General features: G+C 40.7%; 1 protein-coding gene across 2 annotated transcripts; it reads left to right on the top strand.

Annotated features, from left to right (window-relative positions):
- Positions 1-1429: 1429 nt before the first annotated feature.
- wdr76 (WD repeat domain 76) lies at positions 1430-20761 on the top strand. 2 transcript variants are annotated; one of them, XM_061887293.1, is made up of 15 exons: positions 1430-1609; positions 1968-2072; positions 7554-7640; positions 7733-7819; positions 10065-10126; positions 10247-10364; positions 10446-10550; positions 10646-10683; positions 10757-10910; positions 11007-11165; positions 12498-12613; positions 12688-12786; positions 12856-13008; positions 13068-13121; positions 20412-20761. In XM_061887293.1, the coding sequence occupies exons 1-15, from the start codon at positions 1571-1573 to the stop codon at positions 20665-20667; spliced, it is 1632 nt and encodes a 543-aa protein (XP_061743277.1). In that variant the 5' UTR covers positions 1430-1570; the 3' UTR covers positions 20668-20761. The 2 variants fall into 2 exon arrangements, with proteins under 2 accessions (XP_061743277.1, XP_061743276.1); XM_061887292.1 differs by having other exon boundaries at positions 1431-1609; positions 1965-2072.
- The last annotated feature ends 3807 nt before the right edge of the window (positions 20762-24568 follow it).

Raw genomic sequence — 24568 nt, 5'->3', positions numbered from 1 at the left:
AACAGGACAATGACCCCAAACCCACGTCAAATCTGGTAAAGGAATGGATAAATCCGGTTTTAAAATGGCCTTCCCAAAGTCCAAAGGGATGGTGCGTGACCGGTAGGCTTCAGAAGTGGTATCGTACCGAAAATGATTCTTTAGTATCGCGGTACTATGCTAATACCGGTACACTGTACAACACTAGGTCGTAGCCCTCAGGTGGCAGTTTAAGTAAGAAAGTAAGAAAGAAAGGAATGTTAGTGAATGTCCAGCGTTAGATGACTTATATTATTTAAGCACCGTCTAACAACACATAACTGCCTGTGGAACAAACTTCAACCATGAGGGTTCCTAATAGTAGGAGAGTGCTCCTAAAAAAGGCATCGAAGCTGAGGGATGGCTATGGATAACAAAACTAAAACTGAACTGCCTACAAAGTAAACAAAAACAGCATGCTGGACAACAGCAAAGACTTACAGCGAGTGGAGCAGATGGCGTCCACAAAGTACATCCGTACATGACAATCAACAATGTCCCCAACAAGAAGGATAGCGTCCGCACATCTAAAATAGTCTCGGTTGCTATAACGAAGCAGACGCAGGGAATAGTGCTCAAAGGAAGACTTGAAACTGCTACAGGAAACTGCCAACAAAACAGGAAAAGCCACCAAAATAGGAGCGCAAGAGACTACACACAGGAAAACACCAAAAAACTCAAAATAAGTCACGGCGTGATGTGACGAATCATGACACTTTGAGACAAGAGCTATAGTGATGCATGCTTGGTTATGGTTTGAATTCATATCCAACAAGGACTTTTTACTGACAATATCAACTACCAAGTTTACATTTTTTATGTTTACTGCTGGTGGTGGGTCTCCACATTCTGAATACTGCATTGTTGCATTTCTTTTCACAGTTTATGAACTTACATTTATATTTTGTTGATGTATTACTCAATAAATATATTTATAAAGGATTTTTTGATTGTTGATATTTTTAGAAATGTTTAAATATCTCACGTACCCCTTGGCATACCTTCAAGTACCCACAGGGGTACGCGTACCCCCATTTGAGGACCACTGACTTATAGCATATAAGAATATTCTATTACTTTTAAGCAAACTATGAATTATAAAACACGCCAAAACATGTTTCCTTTATCATAGCTACACGTATGATTAAAAACCTGCGTAAAAATCAATGGTATTCAGTGAGATAAGATGCATTAAATGCGCTGACAGTCCATTGCTCCTGACAAATGAATTGCACTGAGTGTGGCGGATCACCACTCCAAGATGGCGGCCCCGCGTCTCGTCAGCGCCAGTCTTCCCGCTGAAGCGATCCCGTACGCGGAAGTGACGCTTCCATTCGAGGACGGCCATTGGTTTAAAGTAGCTAAAGCCCCGCCTTTTTCATGACGATAACCACAATTCTTCTTATTTAACTTCCGGTGCCGGCGCTAGTTACAAAACATTAAAAGGCGCCAACTTGATGTGTTACTTAATCACCACACAAGACTTGCAGCTGAGGAGCTTCTAGTCGGGGTTTATCCAGAATAACATCACAAATATCACTTTTTGACGGACATGGAGACGAGACGTGTAAAGCACCAGCCCGCAGAAAAGGTAAGTGTTGTTTGGCGTGTGGTGGCACTAATTAGTGTGTTTGCTAGTCAGACATTGCTGGGGTTTAAGTTCAAGTTAAAGTAGCAATGATAGTCACACACACACACACACACACACACACACACACACACACACACACACACACACACACACACACACACACACACACTAGGTGTGGTGAAATGTGTCCTCTGCATTTGACCCATGCCCTTGTTCACCCCCTGGGAGGTGAGGGGAGTAGTGAGCAGCAGCGGTGACCACGCCCGGGAATCATTTTTGGTGTTTTAACCCCCAATTCCAACCCTTGATGCTATAGTTTTCTTAATGGTGGCGTAATTTGACGTTGTTCACTCAGCAGGAGGCGACCCCGCTCCAGATAAAGGGAGTCCGCACATCTCGAGCAGTCTTGGCACCCAAACGCCTCCGATACTCGCCTGCCGCTCCCCCGCCCGCCAGGAGACAGGTGGGACACACGCCGCTGTACATTAGGCCAGCGTTTTTCAACCACTGTGCTGCGGCACACTAGTGTGCCAGGAGACAGTCTGGTGTGCCGTGAGAGATGATCTAATTTCAGCAATTGGGTTAAAAATATTTTTTGCAAAGCTTTAATTATAGACTGCAAATGATTTGTTGTTGAGTGTCGCTGCTGTCTAGAATTCGGCAGAGTAACCGTGTAATACTCTTCCATATCAGTAGGTGGTAGCCGGTAGCTAATTGCTTTGTAGATGTCAGAAACAGTGGGAGGTAGCGTGCAGGTGAGAAGGTATCTAATGCTTAAACCAAAAATAAACAAAAGGCATTGAAGCTTAGAGAAGGCTGTGAAGAACAAAACTAAGAATGAACTGGCTACATAGTAAACAAAAACAGAATGCTGGACGACAGCAAAGACTTACTGTGGAGCAACGACATCGTCCACAATATATATCCAAACATGATGATGAATGAATGAATGGTTTATTTTGAGCCATGAAACAAAATAAAATGACATAAAATACAAAAGAACTATATGTAGATTATATTTACACCTACATTGTAAACATTACATGTGAATAATCTTTTGTAGATGTCAAGATTGGCTCAAAAAGGAGTGGGAAGAAGTAAACTTATTAGGTCCCACCCCTATACATATACAATATATAATACAATAATAAATGATAAATGGGTTGTACTTGTATAGCGCTTTTCTACCTTCAAGGTACTCAAAGCGCTTTGACACTACTTCCACATTCACACACACATTCACACACTGATGGAGGGAGCTGCCATGCAAGGCGCTAACCAGCACCCATCAGGAGCAAGGGTGAAGTGTCTTGCTCAGGACACAACGGACGTGACGAGGTTGGTACTAGGTGGGGATTGAACCAGTGACCCTCGGGTTGCGCACGGCCACTCTCCCACTGCGCCACGCCGTCCCTTAATAATATATATAATATAAAATAATTCAATTCAGTGGTTACTGCGTAAATGCTATAAATTATCTATATATAATACATTTAAATTCACACAGACTTCCATTTTTACATATGCACGCACACACACACACACATACATATATATATATACATATACATATACATATATACATATACATATACATATACATATACATATACATATATATATATATATATATATATATATATATATATATATATATATACACAGATACATACATGCATATACCCAAAAAACACACACATCCATCATATATACACACACACCTATATAAATACTATACATATATAATATACACTTTTGTTTATACATTAACAGTTTTTGGTGCCTATGGGAACAAGCTTTCATTTGAACAATGTCCCCACAAAGAAGGATAAAAACAATAAAATATTCTTAATTGCTAAAACAAAGTAGATGCGGGAAATATCGCTCAAAAGGAAGACATGAAACTGCTACAGGAAAATACCCAAAAAAGAGAAAAAGACACCAAAATAGGAGCACAAGACAAGAACTAAAACACTACACAGGAAAACTGCAAACAACTCAAAATAAGTCAGGGTGTGATATGACAGGTGGTGACAGTACACCTACTTTGAGACAAGAGCTATAGTGATGCATGCTTGGTTATGCTTTAAAGTCATATCCAACAATTGCGACAACTTATTACTGTCAACTGAGTTTTTTTTAATGATTTCTGCTAGTGGTGTGCCTCCAGATTTTTTCAACGCAAAAAATGCGCCTTGGCTCAAAGGTTGCAAAACATTGCTCTAGAGCTCGGGAGAGTTACCGTGTAATACTCTTCCATATCAGTAGGTGGCAGCAGGTAGCTAATTGCTTTGTAGATGTCAGAAACAGCGGGAGGCAGTGTGCAGGTAAGATGTCTAATGCTTAAACCAAAAATAAACAAAAGGTGAGTGTCCCTAAGAAAAGGCATTGAAGCTTAGGGAAGGCTGTGAAGAACAAAACTAAGAATGAACTGGCTACAAAGTAAACAAAAACAGAATGCTGGACGACAGCAAAGACTTACTGTGGAGCAAAGACGGCGTCCACAATGTATATCCGAACATGACAATGAATGAATGGTTTATTTTGAGCCATGAAACAAAATAAAATGACATGAAATACAAAAGAAACATATATGTAGATTATATTTACACCTACATTGTTAACATTACATGTGAATAATTATTGTAGATGTCAAGATTGGCTCAAAAAGGAGTGGGAAGAAGTAAACTTATTATGTCCCACCCCTATACATATACAATATATATATATATATATATATATATATATATATATATACAATATATAATACAATATTATATATAATATAATTCAATTCAGTCGTCATTGCGTAAATGCTATAAATGATCTATATACAGTATAATACATTTCAATTCACACACACTTACATTTTTACATATGCGCACACACACACATTTATATATATATATATATACAGATACATACATACAATACACACATATATATACATACATACAATACATAAGCACATACATACACACATGCATATACCCAAAAAACACACACATCCATCATATATACACACACACACCTAAATAAATACTATATATATAATAATATATATAATATACACTTTTGTTTATACATTATTAACAGTTTTTGGTGCCTATGGGAACAAGCTTTCATTTGAACAATGTCCCCACAAAGAAGGATAAAAACAATAAAATATTCTTAATTGCTAAAACAAAGTAGATGCGGGAAATATCACTCAAAGGAAGACATGAAACTGCTACAGGAAAATACCCAAAAAAGAGAAAAAGACACCAAAATAGGAGCACAAGACAAGAACTAAAACACTACACACAGGAAAACAGCAAAAAAGTCCAAATAAGTCAGGGTGTGATGTGACAGGTGGTGACAGTACACCTACTTTGAGACAAGAGCTATAGTCATGCATGCTTGGTTATGCTTTAAATTCATATCCAACAATTGCAACGCCTTTTTACTGACAACTGAGTTTTGTTTTTTAAGGATTTTTTCAACGCAAAAAATGCGCCTTGGCTCAAAAAAGGTTGAAAAACATTGCTCTAGAGCTCGGGAGAGTTACTGTGTAATACTCTTCCATATCAGTAGGTGACAGCAGGTAGCTAATTGCTTTGTACATGTCAGAAACAGCGGGAGGCAGCGTGGAGGTAAGAAGATGTCTAATGTTTAAACCAAAAATAAACAAAAGGTGAGTGTCCCTAAGAAAAGGCATTGAAGCTTAGGGAAGGCTGTGAAGAACAAAACTAAGAATGAACTGGCTACAAAGTAAACAAAAACAGAATGCTGGACGACAGCAAAGACTTACCGTGGAGCAAAGACGACGTACGACGTCTACAATGAACAATGTCCCCACAAAGAAGGATAAAAACAATCAAATATTTTTTTTTACCTTTTAATCCCGCTCCTACTTTTTCCCACTTCCAGGTGTCCAACACACAACACATGTCATCATATTCTGTGTCCCCGGCCCTTAAACTCCCCTTACAATGGTTCTGGTATTGTCCTGTGACACGAGTAACCAATACATAGAGGACGGCGTGGCACAGTTGAGAGAGTGGGCGTGCCTACAACCTCAGGGTTTCTGGTTCAATCCCCACCTTCTACCAACCTCGTCATGTGCGTTGTGACCAAATGTGGAAATGTCAAAAGCGCTTTGAATACCTTGAAGGTAGAAAAGCGCTATACAAGTATAACCCATTTACCATTTTACATGATTGACACCACCAGCAGTAAGTGCTAAAAACCAAACACAATAGCCTTTATTGACAATATAATAAAGTCATTCTAATTAAATACCTGTGCAATTGTTTGATATAAATGGGATGTATTTGTATACCGCTTTTCTACCTTCAAGGTACTCAAAGCGCTTTGACACTACTTCCACATTCACACACTGATGGAAGGAGCTGCCATGCAAGGCGCTAACCAGCACCCATCAGGAGCAAGGGTGAAGTGTCTTGCTCAGGACACAAAAGATGTGACGAGGTTGGTACTAGGTGGGGATTGAACCAGGGACCCTCTGGTTGCGCACGGCCACTCTTCCACTGCGCCACTTCAAACCATTAATTCTCTTGTCTCAAAGTAGGCTTACAAAGCAATGAGCTACCTGCTGCCACCTACTGGTAAGGAAGAGTATTACATGATTACGCTGCTGATCTCCAGACAGCGCAGACACTCTTCAACGGCACATTGTCTGCGGATTATAATTACTGGTTTGCAAAAGATATTTTTCCAAGTAATTAGGTGAAATTGCATAATTTCCCACTTTGCATCAGACAATATCTCACGGTACACTAATGTGCCACGGCACAGTGGTTGGAAAACCACTCAACTAAACACCAGGCGAGGCAGGAGTTGTGTGCCTTATGCTGATTTTGACCATGACCCAACAACCACCATACTTCACTTTCAGCAAAGCCTTGCTACTCATTTGTGTTGACCGATATTTAGACAATATTTTGTGTCTTGACTCATTTTCAGCAAATTTCAATCCATTCAGACTACTTTATAGCCACTTATAGCACAGGTGTTAAACTCAGGGCCCGGGGGCCAGATGTGACCCTTCATTTTATTTGGCCCTCGAAGGCCTAGAAATATCACGATACTTAACTTTTTTCCTTAATGTATTTTATTTCTATAATTAAAAATATATATGTACTTAATGTAATCGCAAATTATGTTAACCTAAATATTGCCTAGTTATGCAAAAATATATTATTAAACATTCAAACCATATTTTAGATAGAAATAAATAATTATTTCGAAGCAAACTGTCCATCAAATTGTGTAATATAAAAGGAGCAATAGATTTAATGGTAAAATTCTGACATTTACTGTGGTCTTTACAGCATTTTTATCTAAATGGAAAAAAATAACGAAACTTACTGTAATAAACTACGGTGCCGTTTTGGCATATACAGTAATGCACAAAATAATCTGCAGTTGATTTGCAGTTAAAAAAAAAACTTGCAGCTCAAGTCCCCAAACTTATTGTGAAAATGCATTTTTTTTTGCAGTAAAAAAAAGTAAATTTTAAAGAAATTCTGGCAACTGACCTGCCTTTTTTTTACTATTAAAAACTGCAGTACTATTTTCCCATTTACAGTAATACACACAAAATTTTGAGGTGAAATTATTGCAACTTACCATATTTTCTTAACATTGTAGTTTAAAAAAAATCTAATAAAATGCATAAAAAAATGATGTAATAGTATTCACTGTTAGAAGCAGCCCTCTTATGTTTGGCCCTCAATGAAAACGACTAACGCCTCTTGTACAGTATTTTCCTTTGAACAGACTTGAATAAAAATGCTTGCTTAAAAGTGAAAGGTGTACAGTACTCACATTTATGAGGTACTGTAATACCTTTGCAAAAGTGGCTTTTTAGATTGTGCAACACGTACTGAAACTCCTGCTCACATTGACTTGTCAAAGTAATAACCATTCATTATTGCTGAAGGTCTCTAAAAAGCGCAACATAGAAAACGAGGAGGACGAACAAGACGATGATGCTTCAGTTGCGGAAAACGACAAGGAAGGTACAAATGTAAGTACAGCTTTAGGAGTTCCCTCCAGATGAGTGAAAGTTAATTCAATGTGCGCACGATCAGTGTCACACATTTTTTTTGTGTTCAACAGGACAAAGGACTTTCAGCTTATGAATTGGAGCGTTTGGAAAACATCAGGCAAAATCAAGCCTTCCTCTCTGCTATCAATCTGTTTCAGGTAAACAAGCATCATCCCGTAAGAATGATGTTTGAAGGCTGTCCTTGCAGATGTGCCATGACTAGAAGGAGGGGGGGAATAATCGATTTGTAGATGCATAGCAATTCGGTCATGGACAATTGTAAAATAGATTAGTAAACTTGAATAATTGATTTATTTATTGTAAATGAAGTAATCCAAACAGTTTTAAAGTTGACTGTAGCTAGCCACCTCAGCAAAAGATCCAACCAGCTCATTTTATTAGAGGGCATTTATGTCCCAGTTTTCCCTTAATTTGATAAATGTGGGAATTCATTTAACTGTTTATTACAAATGCATTTTTTTAAGTCGCAAGGGATACACCCTTATTTAGTGAAATGAAAAGAAATGTTAAACTGTAATCGAATCGTGAGATGCCTAAAGATTCCCACCTCTACTGCCCTAATAGATGCCTCTTTTTGGCCGTCTCTGTAAACAACAAACGCTGTCTTTCAATCCCTGATTTCTTCTAATTCTGTTGGTTTACAGTTGACTGCTTCTACAATGTCAAATAAATGTTCCCCACTGAAGGGAATTTCAAATAAAGCATTCTGGTTCGGGCACTCCTAAAAATACGATCATGACACGTAACACAAATGCCTTTTTAAATAAGAAAAACACTTCTAGATTAGTGGTTGTCAAACTTTTCACCGAGTACAACTTCAGAAAACACTTGGCTCTCCAAATTAATATTGACCAACATTAAAATACATTAGGGTAGTAGGTCTAAATAGTCATTAAAAACAAGGGAAAGGTTTTATTTAACAAGTATGTTTAATATTTTTGGGCACCTTTTGAAAACTACACACATTTGAACAGTAAGACTGTTTGAATACTTATTACATTTTTTGGCGAATTACTAGATGAGCGTGCGTACCACAATTTTGAGAATTCCTGTGTTACACAACGAATATTGTTTAAAAATCACTACGATAGTGCACTACAATTAAGTACTGTTTTTTTCTGGACTGTAAGGCACACTCAAAATCATTTTTTTCCTCAAAACTCGAGAGTGCGCCTGATAACCAGGAGCGTCTAATGTATGGAATAATTCTGGTTTTGCTTACCGACCTCGAAGCAATTCTATATGGTACATGGGGTAATAAGTGTGACCAGTAGATGGCAGTCACAGAGATACGTGCAGACTGCACTATGACTCAAGTAAACCCCACATTTGACACGTACCATTGGAAAAACATACAGTAGAACATTACACACAGCCTCAAAAAGCTATGAAAATGTTTTATTACGACTTAAGTTAAGCTATGAAGCCGCACCGCTTGATGTGCGTAAACATACGGTTATTATTCTGGTGTGTGTGTATTAGGTAAGACATTATCTGGTGTTTGTTGCGCAATATTATGCAACAGTAAATTTTCTTAACTACTGATTTGTATTTGGGATCTGCATAAATCATGAAAAATTGTGCGCATCTGCCTTTGTAGTCCGTCATTAACTGTAGTCGATAAGTTTCTTTTTCTCTATCTTCTTGTTATGGGACATTCATCCTCCACTGTTGCCATTAATAATATAAAGTAGTGTAAAGTTCTTATATCTGTCAGTAATCTCGCCATGAAAGCGCTAAAACATACCGGTGTAGTGAGTTTACATTATTCACCCAAGGAACTTTAGTTATTAGAGTTCCGCTTGGACGTTTTTTTTTCCACAGGACACACTTAAGGTGTTGTTTCTGGATGAGCGACTGTCAGAAAGCGGCTTGAAGATGATCCGTAAAACATAATCCTTGCAACATTTTGACCAAAGACCCACCATTACAAGGAAGTGTTTTACATAAAAAATAAATTATGACTCCTTTCTGGTGCGCTTTATATATGACAAAAACCTAAAAAAAAAGACCATTCATCGGTCCAGAAAATACGGTAGTAGTTTTATCAAGTAATGTACATCCAACATGGACCTTGCAGAGCAGACTTCTGTTATTTTCCATATTTAATGAATACATCTTGACCATTAAAAAAAAAAAGAAAAGCCTTTGGCTGGCATTATGTAGCCTGATGGCACCAAAGAGAAAGTTATCCTGATTATATTGCAAATAACATTTTAACAAGCTGTAGTTGTTTTGGAGAATTTTGAATATGCCACGTACTGTCTTCTAAATGATTGACAAGAATAGACTGTCTCGTTTTTTTCTGTCTTTGAGGCTTACATATCATCTTAACAGCCACATACGATGAATAAAGAAATGAATTGTTCTTGTTCTCCGAAGGCTTCCGAGGAGTTGAAACAGTCGTCGGCGAAGCGGCAGCCATCGCAGAGGGGACTTGCCAGGTGCGATTCGCTGATTCCGCTTTTTTTCTCCAATTTATATTTCTGTATTTTTATTTCTTCATTCTGTTTCAAACAAGCCAGTTGTAAAGCATGTTTGTGTATCCACTTGTGTGTGGCCAGATCACATGCAGCCGTCAAAGAAGTGCTGCCGCCTCGCAAGTCCCTGCGTCTCCAAAACATAACAGCACAGGTCCTGACCCTCCCCCCAGAACCCAGCAGCACGAGGGTCCCAGCGCCGGTAGTTCCTTTTGCAGCTTTGTGCTTTTTTCCTGCCCTCTTTTGCATATTCCATATTCTTTGTTTTTTTGCACTTTTCAAGGATGTGTGGGCCAAGAAGCCTGCAGGGCCTCTGTCCATGGAGCCTGTCAACATGGCCGAAGGAAGCAAACTACCATCTCAGCTGCTGGAGCTCTGCTCTGATGTGGTAGAACTCATTTGCTACATTGACTAATTATGACAATTTAAGAAGTAATGCATAATATGTTAAACATATTTTTGTGGTATTTTCTTTCTCATCAGGTCTCGCCAAAAGAAATAAGAGAACTTAATCTGTCAAAGTATGAGTTTAACTTTTGATTAACACTAAGTAGTTGAAGAAGCGATTGTTGACATTTAGACTCTTGGTTGAAGGTACTGCTCCACGCTGGGGAAGATGAGGATCACTGAAGACCGAGTGGCCAAAGTGGTGAAGGACCGCATCTTCTCAGCAGCCTTCCACCCTTCTTCCACAAGTCTGCTAATGGCCGCCGGCGACAAGAAAGGGAAAGTCGGCCTCTGGAGTTTCGTACGTTTTTGTTTTTCTATTCATCTATGTTCACAATATTGACTCAGGTATATGCAGTATTTACCCTTTTTTTACTTTCTACTGGTCTTTCCTCAGGGTGAAGACTGGGGAGATGATGGCGTTCTTCTCTTTGAGCCCCACAGTCGCCCGGTGGGCTGCTTGGCTTTCTCCAGGGCGCATTCCACACAGCTGCTGAGTCTCAGCTACGACGGATCCCTGCGCTGCATGGACGTGGAGAAGGCTGCCTTCGATGAGGTTAGACATCTTTATTCTCTCCTTAGCTCTTGTTTCCTCTCATAGTCCAAATGTACATGCCACTTCTCCTCATCCAGGAGATAAATCACAAGTTGATGTAGAATTATAGAGGGTTCGTACACCTTTCCTGTGGCCAAATTTAAGGACTTTGAAGATCGTTGTTCCAGTACCGTTCAAAAGACGAAAACCAGTGTGAATCAATCCATAGCCTTGTTTGAGGTCGCCGAATGCTGTCCGTAGGAAAAATATGGAAAATCTGCTCAAATCTAAGCCTAACATTGAACCAGCAGTTATTAACTGAATGGGGCAATGAAAATGAAGCAGTGTTTCTGTACACTATTCAATGTCATTGGTGTTTGAGAACGTGTCTTAATTTTTGTTTTTCACAATTCTTGTTCTTTTTCTTACTTAAAGCTTGGGCTGGGCGATATCGATTACCGTATTTCCTTGAATTACCGCCGGGGCGCTAATTAATTTAAAACCTCTTCTCACTCTGGCACTCACCAAAGGCATGCGGTAAATTTAGGCCTGCGCTTATAAATTTGAGTGTGATGTAAGGATACCATCATGAAAAGCACATTTAATAAAAAAGTTATTATGGTCTTACCTTTACTTATAAATGAAGTCCATGCGCAGCTCCTTCTGATCAAAAGCATCGATAACTTGTTTATAGAAGTCTTCCTTATCTTTCTTCACTTTTAAAAGTCTCTCTGTCTCGATGGAGATCTTCCTTTATTACCTCCTGCTTCCATTGAAAGTCCAGTTTAGAAAAATGTTTTATTTTAGATATGTAATCCTCCATGTTAAAAGTGCAAGCGAGAGGAAAAAATAAACGATTGCTGCTCACTCTTGCTGCTTGTTGTCACTTCTTCTGCAGCCGAGTAGTCGCAAGAAGGATCACTAGCGCCCTCTACCACCAGGAGGAGGGAGTCATTTAGTGACTCATATTTGACACACGCAGCTACGGTATATTAATAAAACATAGCTGCTTACTGTTCTTTTTAGCATATTCAATAGTTTGGACCTTAAATCCTACTGAATAGCTCTTAATCTTCTTCCCTTTATGCGATTTCAAATGATTAAAATCAGCCTCCTCCATTTTGAAAATGATGACAGGTGACGTGACGAGTTTGACCCGGCGTAAACTTTAGGCATATGCTAATTATTTTACGAAACGAGTTTGACCCCGCAGAAATTCTAGACATGCGCTGATAAAAATAATATTTCGCGAAACGAGTTTGACCCGGCAGTAATTCTAGACAGGTGCATACTATATACCCGGCGGCAATTCAAGGAAATACGGTAAGCAATGTTAAATGAGTTGTGTTGTAGGTGTACAACGTTGAAGAGGGCCTGAAAACCTTCGACTTCCTGTCACATGACTGTTTGACCCTGGTGGTCGGGGACTGGTATGGAAACGTGGCCATCGTGGACAGACGTACCCCAGGGTGTGTTCTCCAATATTTGTACCCCGCTGCCCGTTTCCAAGTAAGCTGAACTAACCACACCTGTGGATTTGCAGAACCTCACACGAGTCTTTCCACTCGCTGGACCCCAAGGTTTTACGCTGTGTCAGCGTTCATCCTCTACAGCAGCAGTACTTTGTAGTGGCAAAGAACAGGTGGGCATGGACTAAGTCCAGCTCTTTGTAATGTTTCATCACTTACTCCCTGAATCCATGGGTCTGCAGGGAGGTGAGCGTTTATGACAGCCGAAGTCTGAAGAAGAATCAAAGCCAGCCCGTCTGCCAGCTGAGTGGTCACTCTTTAAGCATATCCAGCTGCTTCTTCTCACCCTGCACGGGCAACAGAGTGGTCACCTCTTGCATGGACGACCACATAAGGTGCTCCTCAGCACATGGTGACATTCTTGTGGACATTCTAATGATCTGTTTGTGGACAGGGTCTATGACACGTCTTCCCTGATGTCTGAAGCCCCTCTGCTGACGTCCATCAGGTACCTTCAGTTACTATAGAGTGATAAGTTTGCAAAGTATTTAAATGAGCTGCATTTTTTTTTTATGAAAGAAACTGCTATTCTAAATGTGTCTACTGGATGTCACAATAGCAATTCTGTTAGGACTAGCAAGAAGTACAAAGTAAAGCGGGGCTGTGGCTCCTCTTCCTCCACCCAAATGAAACCTAAAACCTGCCGTTTTTTGTCTTCTGCTACGAATACGACATTATTTGGCGATCTTACTGCCCCCATAATGTCCGTCAAAAATGAGAAAACTCAAACTTTTTGAATAGTTGTTTCTTACGGTTTGTTGAGTTAGCATTGGTTTGATACGTGGACATGAGAAAGGATGTTTGATACCTCAAAGAGTTTACATGTTTTTTGTTCAATCCCAGAAAGACTGATTTAAAGTTTAATCCTGGCTTTGTAGATACTTGCTAACCTTAAGACCTCTTAAATTGGGAGTGGGGGGGTGAGGTTGAAGGGGGCGGGGTGTATATTGTAGCATCCCAGAAGAGTTAGTGCTGCAAGGGGTTCTGGGTATTTTTTCTGTTTTGTTACGCTGCGGATGTTCTCCCCAAATGTTTGTCATTCTTGTTTGGTGGGGGTTCACAGTGTGCCGCATATTTGTAACAGTGTCAAAGTTGTTTATACGGCCACCCTCAGTGTGACCTGTATGGTTGTTGACCAAGTATGCCTTGGGGCGGTTAAGCTCGGTTGGTAGAGTGGCCGTGCCAGCAACTTGAGGGTTGCAGGTTCGATTCCCGCTTCTGCCAACCTAGTCACTGCCGTTGTGTCCTTGGGCAAGACACTTTACCCACCTGCCCCCAGTGCCACCCACACTGGTTTAAATGTAACTTAGATATTGGGTGTCACTATGTAAAGCGCTTTGAGTCACTAGAGAAAAGCGCTATATAAATATAATTCACTTCACATTCACTTCTGTGTGTGAAAAGTGGTTGATGTTACGTGACGTGAAGACAGGCTGTCCTCATTCCGGTCCATATGTTAAAGGGTTAATGTTTCAGGTGAGAAAAGACGCAAAATATTGTTGTCCGGGTGGAAATCGGGAGAATGGTTGCCCCGGGAGATTTTCGGGAGGGGCACTGAAATCCGGGAGTCTCCAGGAAAATTGTGAGGACTGGCAAGTATGTAGATACACTGAGACAAAGTCTAAGCTCATTATGTTTTTGAAACTGCACCAATATCCCACATAATTTTCAACAAACTTGAAGTGTTTTGTCCAGAGGATTATTTGTGATTTAATACGTTTTCATAATGCGCTTGTTCTATTTTCACCCAAAGTAAAACAACCTGGAGTTGTCTTTATTTTTAAGTTATCATGACATGATTTTACCATTCCGGCCCACTTGAGAATACATTTTCCCTCCATGCGGCCCCCGAGCTGAAATGACTTTGACACCCTTGCTATAGAGCGCTTATAAATATTCTTTGTAACTTCCATCCAGCCATTTTCTACCGCTTGTCCCTTTTGGGGTCGCTGGAGCCTATCTCAGCTGTATTCGGGCAGAAGGCGGGGTAAACCCTGGACAAGTCGCTACCTCATCACAGGGCCAACACAGATAGACAACATTCACACACTAGGGACCATTTAGTGTCGCCAATCAACCTATCCCCAGGTGCATGGTTTTGGAGGTGGGAGGGGCTTATCCCCAGGTGCATGTCTTTGGAGGTGGGAGGGGCCTATCCCCAGGTGCATGGTTTTGGAGGTGGGAGGGGCTTATCCCCAGGTGCATGTCTTTGGAGGTGGGAGGGGCCTATCCCCAGGTGCATGGTTTTGGAGGTGGGAGGGGCTTATCCCCAGGTGCATGTCTTTGGAGGTGGGAGGGGCCTATCCCCAGGTGCATGGTTTTGGAGGTGGGAGGGGCTTATCCCCAGGTGCATGGTTTTGGAGGTGGGAGGGGCTTATCCCCAGGTGCATGTCTTTGGAGGTGGGAGGGGGCCTATCCCCAGGTGCATGTCTTTGGAGGTGGGAGGGGCTTATCCCCAGGTGCATGTCTTTGGAGGTGGGAGGGGCTTATCCCCAGGTGCATGTCTTTGGATGTGGGAGGAAGCCGGAGTACCCGGAGGGAACCCACGCAGTCACGGGGAGAACATGCAAACTCCACACAGAAAGACTCTGAGCCTGGGATTGAACTCAGGACTACTCAGGTCCTTCGTATTGTGAGGCAGACGCAATAACCCCTCTACCACCGTACTGCCCTTCTTTGTAACTTGTGTACTAAAATGTAAGTCAAGTGGTTGGACTTTAACAGACTAGACTACAGCAGTGGTTCTCTAACCTTTTTCACCAAGTACCACCATAACAGCAACATTATAATACAGTTGCATAGTAGGCCTAAGTAACCATTAAAATCAAGGCAGGTTTTATTCAACAAGTAGATTTTAAAACGATGGTCCACTGTGACATTACACGCAGTTTGAATATTTAATCAAGTAACTTTTTGTCATACCAGTAGATCAGAACTGGGCTAAATGAAGCCCGCGAGCCACATGCGGCCCAGTAAGATTTTCAATCCGGCCGTTCTACATCATTTTCTTTAAACCTTTAACGTCAAAACTGTCGCCGCCATTAAGATGTGCAATGTTGTTTTTAAACGACCGTAAGTCTTGCACTATAGAAAGTATTTAAATGGTTGAAATCTGCGCTTTTGAGTCAGGGTATCTGCGGATCCTTAAGTCTTAAATTCATGTGTCTAAAATGAAGGCCTTAAAAAGTATTACATTTATTAGAAAATTCCTAAGATGGTCTTTAATTCAGTACGCAATGGTCTTAAATTGTCGGACCATTTTTATTATTTTTTCGGGGCACGTCTTTGAGTAAAAGTGAGTGATTTCAGTGTCAGTCGCGCGCAAAGTCGGGTCGCACCCAGACTCCTTCCTCGCGTCCCGCCTTTCAGTCAGAATGGGGAAATGCAAGTTTTGCGAGCGTTGGCTGGAGGACAGCCGGTTTAAAAGCTGTCTTAAGCCTGTTGCCAATCCCGAGGAGGCCAGGTGCATACTTTGTAAGAGGGATTTCAAACTTGGCACCATGGGAATTAGAGCGGTCGAATCACACATGCAGTGCGGTAAGCATAAAATCGCGTCAGAGAGCCAAAAACAAACACCGGGTATCTCTCAGTTCTGCGTGGGTCCAACGCCAACACGCACCCCCCAGCTAGCAACAACAGCCGCTAGCAGCACTGACCTGACACTAATCTTCGGCAGGACAGCAACATTAAAAGCCGAGGTGTTATGGATCTTGCACACTGTGGTGAAACATCAATCCTACACCTTAAATGACGTGATTGGCGATTTTTTTTCGTGTGTTTCCTGATTCTCAGGTTGCTAATATATTTTTCTGCGGAAAGGATAAAACAGCATATATTACGAGACACGGATTAGCACCTCACATCCAAAACCTGCTCTTTGACCAAGTCAACGGGTCTCGGTATGTATAATGAAATGTGATTTATTTTTACCCTCACCTCGGTTATTATATATGGGTTGTACTTGTATAGCGCTTTTCTACCTTTAAGGTACTCAAAGCGCTTTGACACTACTTCCACATTCACACACACATTCACACACTGATGGAGGGAGCTGCCATGCAAGGCGCTAACCAGCACCCATCAGGAGCAAGGGTGAAGTGTCTTGCTCAGGACACAACGGACGTGACGAGGTTGGTACTAGGTGGGGATTGAACAAGGGACCCTCGGGTTGCACACAGCCACTCTACCACTGCGCCATGCCGTCCTCAAATGATCAAAATTAACATGCTAATGTTAGAATGATAACATAAGAAAAGTTAGCATATTACTAAGATGGTGTCAAGTAACAAAAGCCATGTTATCGGTTTCAAAAAGTAAAATGTATGACTTTTTAAAACGCCGCTGTGTACACGTATGTGTACAGTGCGCCAATGAACCTTATAGGCAATGCCTTTGCGTGCCGGCCCAATCACATAACACCTACGGCTTCTCACACACTCAGGAGCGAATGCAAGGCATACTTGGTCAACAGCCACACAGCTCACACCGAGGGCGGCCGCACAAACAACTTCAACACTGTTACAAATATGCGCCACACTGTCAACCCACACCAAACGAGAACATTATGTTTTTACTGGCGTTGGTGTTGGTTTGTTTGTTTTGGATGTCAACGTTTTTGGATCTCTCAAGATTTTTGATAAGCTGTTTGGCAGAGTGGTGCTTATCAGTTTGTTTATTAATAAACATACAAAAAGTCAACTTGACTGATTGTCATTGAGGTTTTAGTACAGTGGGATCCCCAACCATCGCTTATATTTATAGATTTTTTATTATTTTTTTCGGTCTTAAATTTCATTCAAGGTGGCATTAAAAAGGTCTTAAAAAGTCTTAAATTTGACTTGCTGAAGCCTGCAGATATCATGTGAGTGTTGTGAGTTATTTATGTCACAGCAGCTCAGACCAGGAAAAAAACAGTAGGGGGACGGGGGGGTATTTGTTTTCAGAGCAGCCAGCCTGAAATGAGTGTCAGATACAGATACAGAAGCACATTTTTATGTGATATCATATTGTGTTTTACACTTTGCATTCATATTTCGCAGTTTTTTTTACATTTGTTGTTTTTCTTGGTTTGAAAAGTAAAAGAGTGATGTTCATGTTAATGTTCAGTGTTTTATTGGTCATATTGTAAATCCCACCTTCTTTATTTTCATGTACATTTTACATGTCCCAACTGCAAAATTCCATTCTGTTTTTTGAGGTGGTCTGTCATAACTTTTTTTAGAATTCTATCAGACATTGTGACTTGGTGGAAAAAAAGGGACCCAAACACACTGTACAGTAGATTTTTACAGCTAAATGTGTGTATGAATATATCATTTATGCACACATACACATTCTCCCCCCCCCCCGAGTCAAAATATTTGCCCAGCTCTGCATTAGATGGAACCTGAGTACCACAGTTTGAGAATCCCTGGACTACAGTGTTACTCCCTGTGAGGTTCTGTTCCATTACAGTTTGTACCCTTAATGCAAACTTTCCACTACCGTGTAAATGATTAAAAGATGCGAAGGCCATGTTTTTATTTTTATTGTTTGTAATAAAGATGATCACACCAGTTGAGAGGGCTTCACGGTGGCAGAGGGGTTAGTGCGTCTGCCTCACAATACGAAGTTCCAGCAGTCCTGGGTTCAAATCCAGGCTCAGGATCTTTCTGTGTGGAGTTTGCATGTTCTCCCCGTGAATGCGTGGGTTCCCTCCGGGTACTCCGGCTTCCTCCCACCTCCAAAGACATGCACCTGGGGATAGGTTGATTGGCAACACTAAATGGTCCCTAGTGTGTGAATGTGAGTGTGAATGTTGTCTGTCTATCTGTGTTGGCCCTGCGATGAGGTGGCGACTTGTCCAGGGTGTACCCCGCCTTCCGCCCGATTGTAGCTGAGATAGGCGCCAGCGCCCCCCGCGACCCCACAAGGGAATAAGCGGTAGAAAATGGATGGATGGATGGACACCAGTTGAGTGTAGGGTCAATGTATGCTAAGATAGCTGAACAAAACTAACATCTTGGTTTTGTGTTGTATGGAAAATATCTAACACATTTTTACTTTTACAATGGAACATGAGCTGCACTTTGGACATCCCTGCTTTAATGGAACTGTATTTAATGGTTTTCTCCGCTAGATAAAGCAGCTACATGCCTGTTTGAGCCACTCAGATTTCCTCTTGAAAATACGAAACTGTAAACGCGCTCTCGCTGAAACCAGACATGCTAACTGCAATGGAATGGAGCTAGGGCCTCATTTGATCTTATCTGATCAGTAGGGGTGTAACGGTACACAAAAATTTCGGTTCGGTACGTACCTCGGTTTAGAGGTCACGGTTCGGTTAATTTTCGGTACAGTAAGAAAACAAAACATACATTTTTTGGTTATTTATTTACTATATTTGTAAACAATGGCTTGATCCTTTTAACATTGGGAACACTATAATAATTCTGCCCACATTAATCCACATTAAACTGCCTCAAGTTGTTGCTTTGATTAAATAAAATGAAAAAACCTTTCTTCTACATATAAAAAGTGCAACATTAAAACGTTTCCATTAAAACTGTTTAATGTCAACTCATCATGCTTAATTTATTACAGCATTTGGGAAGCCTGTAGTTGACTTATTACGTAAATGTTGTATTTTTATCAACATGTGATAGCAGGGACCCTGCTATTCAAAACTAGGCTGCTACATTACTAATGATTCATGTAACTATAGCTGAAAAATAGTACAATTGCAATAGGAGAGACTATTCATCCCTAAACACAGGAATTCAATGAAATAACAGACAGGCAGTGCTTTGCTGCCCCTAACACACGCACACACACAGAAAAATGGGCTAACGTTAAGCTAAAAGCTAATTAGCCTTCATCTCAAGCCTATACTGTGAGCGAGCTGAGCTGCAGTTTAAGTTTCTAGAACAGGGGTAGGGAACCTGTGGCTCTTTTGATGACTGCATCTGGCTCTCAGATAAATCTTAGTTGACATTGCTTAACATGGTAAGTAATGAATAATTTCGCCAGTAATCACAGTGCCAAAAATAACGTTCAAAATATAAAACATTCTCATGCATTTTAATCCAACCATCCAGTTTCTGCCGCACCTGTTCAAGAAGTCGCATTAATAGTAAGAAGTATTTTATTTATTGTTGGTTAGCTTCAGAATAACAATGTCATTAAAAAGAATACTATACTTATTATACTCAAAAAATGTTGGTCTTAGTTAAAAGTGCACGCATTTAGTTGTATTCAGTCTTACGAAAAAATAATATATGGCTCTAACGGAAATACTTTTTAAAATATTTGGCTTGTATGGCTCTCAGCCAAAAAGGTTCCCGACCCCTGTTCTAGAAGGTCAACGGGCTCATAGTGATGTTCGTAATAGTTGTGACTGGGAAGTGTTTAGTATAATTTGGGTAGAGTCCGCTCCTCCCCTGCTAAACAAATATCTCTGGTCGCCGCTGAGGCATGGACTACATCGTTCTGAAGTCTGAATACACACTGCTGATTGGCTTTGTATGTAACCAATCAGATGGTTGTGTAGGCGGGACAATGAGGCAGAGACAGAGGCAGAAAGCAGAGCAGCTTGTGAAGACTTCTGCTTCCAAACTCGTTCGGTACAGCCCCCGTACCAAAACGGTTCGATACAAATAGACGTACCGTTACACCCCTACCGATTAGTTCTATTTTTGAGAAGCCCGATTGGATTGTGTATTCAAGTCTTCTGTGACCGTTTATTCTCGTCCATTTGCAGCCACAACATGAAAACGGGCCGCTGGCTGTCCAAACTGTCGGCCGTGTGGGACCTCAAGCAGGAGAACTGTCTCTTAGTGGGAAGTGTTTCCTGGCCTCGCAAGGTGCAGGTGTTCCACGAGAGCGGCCGACTCTTACAGTCCTTCAAAGACGACCAGCTCCTCCAGACCGTGCAGTCCGTCACTGCCTTCCACCCCAGCAGGAACACATTCCTGGGCGGCAACGCCTCAGGACGCCTGCACCTCTTCTCTGATTGACAACTTGTCTTTTAATGGAGTCAAGCTCCATACTCAATTCTGACACTGTATACTTCTTCGTTAACACTAAAATTAAATATTTTTATTCAAATAACTGCAGAGTTTTAAGTATTTTTGTTTGTATGTGTGTTAAAGTTCTTACCTGTGCAGCGGGAGCATGCAGGTGATGGACAGACCCCTCAGACTGTTCACTGAGGAACATTCATGTTCTGCGGAGAAGAAAAAGGAACTGGACATATTTTCAGAAAAAGGTAGCTTTCTTTTTCAAATGATTGTTTTCGCAACTTTACCTGCTTATAAAGGTGAGGGTGAATGATGTTGATAGTAGTCCAGGACGTCCATGTCCATCAGGAGCTGGTAGTTCTTCACCTCCTCTCCAGTAGACTCAGGCCTCAGCTCCATGCTGGTGTTGCAGGAAAGTCTCATCAGATGTTTCTTACAAATCCTGGTTCTCTTTGATGTTGTGAGTTCTCCACTTTTGTCAAAAGGCTTTTAGTAAACCTGAATGGGCCTTTGAAGTGGTTTGATGTAGTTATCTCCTTCATTTTACACCTCAGCTCTCCTCAAGGTTGACAGTCGGTTCTTAATTGATGCTTTTACAAGGTTCATTCCTTCCTTTTCCATAGTTTTTTTCAGCAAAGTTCCTGTTGCTCTGACATCTAGCACTTTTTCCAGCCTTGGTGTCTTCTTAGACCTCAATTGGATGTTACCTTGGTCCAGCCACACTTGCACTTACGGAGCTCAGATCCTGGCGTAGCTGTTGTAGGCTCAGGTATCTTGTTGATCATTGTTCTGGTACTGAGACCAACATTGGGGTGTACTTGAGGTTCATGAACATGCTGGATTGAAAGTCCAGGGTGAGTGGAGTGTGTGGACGGTGGAACTGTTCGAATAGTTAGAAATGTGGGATGTGATGGGGAGAAGATTTTGGGAAATTTCAGAAAAAACGGGAATTTAGGGAAAGGGAAAACCTGTTTTGCGTTTGATGCATCAAAAGAGTAATCTCATTATTGAACAATGAATATGTCCATTCATTTGAATGTGGATTTCCTGGAAAATCTGGAATTTTTTTAAAGTATTGATACTAGCACAATTGTCCTGAGTGCTATGGCCTGGTTGGAAAATGTTGACATAGTGAATTGAGAATGAGTAGTTTGGAATTGTTGGAAATAACGGAAATTTGTACATTAAAGAATCTTTGTTGTGCAAGCTAAGAGGAATGTTTTGAAAGTGGAATGGTCAAAAACGGTTGAAAAATGTGGACTGTAAAAACTTTACAGGAAGAAGTGCATAGCTCGGTTGGTAAAGTGGCCGTGCCAGCAACTTGTGGGTTGCAGGTTCGATTCCCGCTTGTGCCATCCTAGTTACTGCCGTTGTGTCCTTGGGCAAGACACTTGACCCACCTGCTCCCAGTGCCACCCACACTGGTTTAAATGTAACTTAGATATTGGGTTTTACTATGTAAAGCGCTTTGAGTCACTTGAGAAAAGCGCTATATAAATATAATTCACTTCACAAGTGAAAATAGGACTTTGGAAAACCGGGAATTCCTGGATTTTTCTGGAACATGGTAGTATGACAAAGGTGAGTGGAGTGTGTGGACGGTGGAATGGTTCAAATCAAATTAGAATTTTGTGGGAAATGCAGTAAATTGTATATTGCACATTTAATGTTGATGGGGAGAATATTCCGTGAAATTCCAGGAAAACTGTGAATTTCTGGAAAGGGAAGAACCTGTTTGGAGTTCAAAATATTGAAAGAGTAAATAAATAAATGATAAATGGGTTGTACTTGTATAGCGCTTTTCTACCTTCAAGGTACTCAAAGCGCTTTGACACTACTTCCACATTCACACACTGATGGAGGGAGCTGCCATGCAAGGCGCCAACCAGCACCCATCAGGAGCAAGGGTGAAGTGTCTTGCTCAGGACACAACGGACGTGACAAGGTTGGTACTAGGTGGGATTTGAACCAGGGACCCTCGGGTTGCGCACGGCCACTATACCACTGCGCCACGCCGTCCCTGTAGTAGTCATTATAGAACACTGATTATGTCCTTTCATTTGAATATTAGGGAAACCAGGAATTTTTGAAAGTATTGACACTAGCACAATTGTCTTTAATGTTCTGAATCTGTTGTTGTGGGAGTTTTTGGAATCGATGAAAAATGTTGACGTGGTAGTTTGAACTGAGAACGGATAGTTTAAATATCCTGGAATTTGGTGACAACTGGAAATTTGTACAAAAGACAGCCTTTGTTGTCAAAGCTAAGAGGAATGTTTTGAAGGTGAAATAGTCAAACGGTTGAAAAATGTGGACCGTGAAAACTTTACAGGAAGAAGTGAAAATAAGGCTTTGGAAAACCGGGAATTCCTGGATTTTTCTGGAACATGTTAGTTTGTCAAAGTGAGTGGAGTGTGTGGACGGTGGAATGGTTCAAATGGAATTAGAATTGTGGGATATGTAGTAGTCTCTCATTGTCTGTGAAGCTTCCGGGGAATTTGGGGAATGGGAAAATATGTTTAGCGTTTGATATATCAGAAGTTATGACTTCATAGAATGATTTATGTCCATTCATTTGAATGGGAATTTCCTGGGGATTTTGGGAAAACCAGGATTTAAAAAAAATAATATATATATTGATAATAGCACGATCGCCTTAAGTCTTATGAAATCGGTTGAACAATATTGACGTGGTAAGAGTCTGAATTAAAGGTTAGTTCAAAATGCCTGGAATTTTTGGGAATAACCGTGAATTTGTACAAAAAGAAAAGAGAGCCTTTGTCGCTGAATGGTAAAAAAACCGTGAAAAATTATTGCCTGTGAAAACTTTCCAGGAAGAATTGAAAATATGGCTTTGGAAAACCGAGAATTTCTGGATATTTTCTGGAAAATGTCAGATTGTGGAAGGTGAGTGAGGTGTGATGACGGTGGAACAGTTAGAATCCTGCGAGTGTTTGCATTTGGTGGACAAAATGAGACAAAGGAAGAGTGGTATGAAACTTGTCTTTCTGCTGCAGAGTCGGAAGTTATAAATGTAAACAAACTACGGTGAGTTCAAGGACCCCCGAATTTAGGACAAAACAGTGCTCACCAAATTCTCTCAGTGAAACATGTTTAATATAAACAGTGGGATGTCTAACAATTAGGAAGGTTTGTGTCATGTTGTCCTGCAAATATTAAACATATTAAAACCAAAAATAGATTTTTTCCCTCTTTTGCCATTTTTAGAAAAAGCTCCAGGCCGGCGCTAAAGAGCTGCAGGTTGCAGACACCCGACTAAGGCCTACTACGCTACTGCATTTTAATGTTGGGCCTTGGTGAAATAAAGTTTTAAAAACCACTAATCAATAAAACATTGTGAGAAAATCATTTTGAATCAAATTGTCACACCTGGAATCAGAATCCAATTGTTAGATGTCCTAAGATTCACACCCTAATTATGCTTTTATTTTGTCAAGTATTGCAGGGTCACAGTGAGAGTGGAACTCTGACCATAAAGTGAACACGTGTCACCGCTAAAAAGCACCACTTCCCCTTTCACACATGACAGGCATCTTCTAACTTGCTTCATTTCCTGTAAACTTCACAACAGTTTTCCTCCTTCAGACGACACGTACTTTTATAAAAGGATGCATTGTTGTTGCACACAAACAAAGTTTATATTCAAACTGAGATGTTAGGAGTATTTTAAAAGATTATTTTCTTCTTAACAGTTTCAGCAGCTGTCTAACAGCCGCCCACAAAAGGTGTGAACACTTTTAGCTTTAAAGCACAGTCAAGTAAGAGGAACTTGCAGCGTTACAAATATTTGTGTAGAGACTTCCAACTACCTGCAGAAACATAATAAAGGTCAAGACTGAGGTCACACGCTGACCAATGAAAGCAAGCGGGGGACTTT

This window comes from Nerophis ophidion, linkage group LG25 (genome assembly GCF_033978795.1).
Source record: "Nerophis ophidion isolate RoL-2023_Sa linkage group LG25, RoL_Noph_v1.0, whole genome shotgun sequence".
Taxonomy (NCBI): Eukaryota; Metazoa; Chordata; class Actinopteri; order Syngnathiformes; family Syngnathidae; genus Nerophis; species Nerophis ophidion.
This window is presented reverse-complemented; position numbering and strand designations above follow the sequence as displayed.

Excerpts from the sequence above, each read along its gene's own strand:
- wdr76 (XM_061887292.1), top strand. The coding sequence starts at position 1,571 with ATGGAGACGAGACGTGTAAAGCACCAGCCCGCAGAAAAG. Across the intron at positions 2,073-7,553 it reads CCCCGCCCGCCAGGAGACAG|GTCTCTAAAAAGCGCAACAT; the intron begins GTGGGACACACG and ends TTATTGCTGAAG. Across the intron at positions 10,551-10,645 it reads TGGAGCTCTGCTCTGATGTG|GTCTCGCCAAAAGAAATAAG; the intron begins GTAGAACTCATT and ends CTTTCTCATCAG.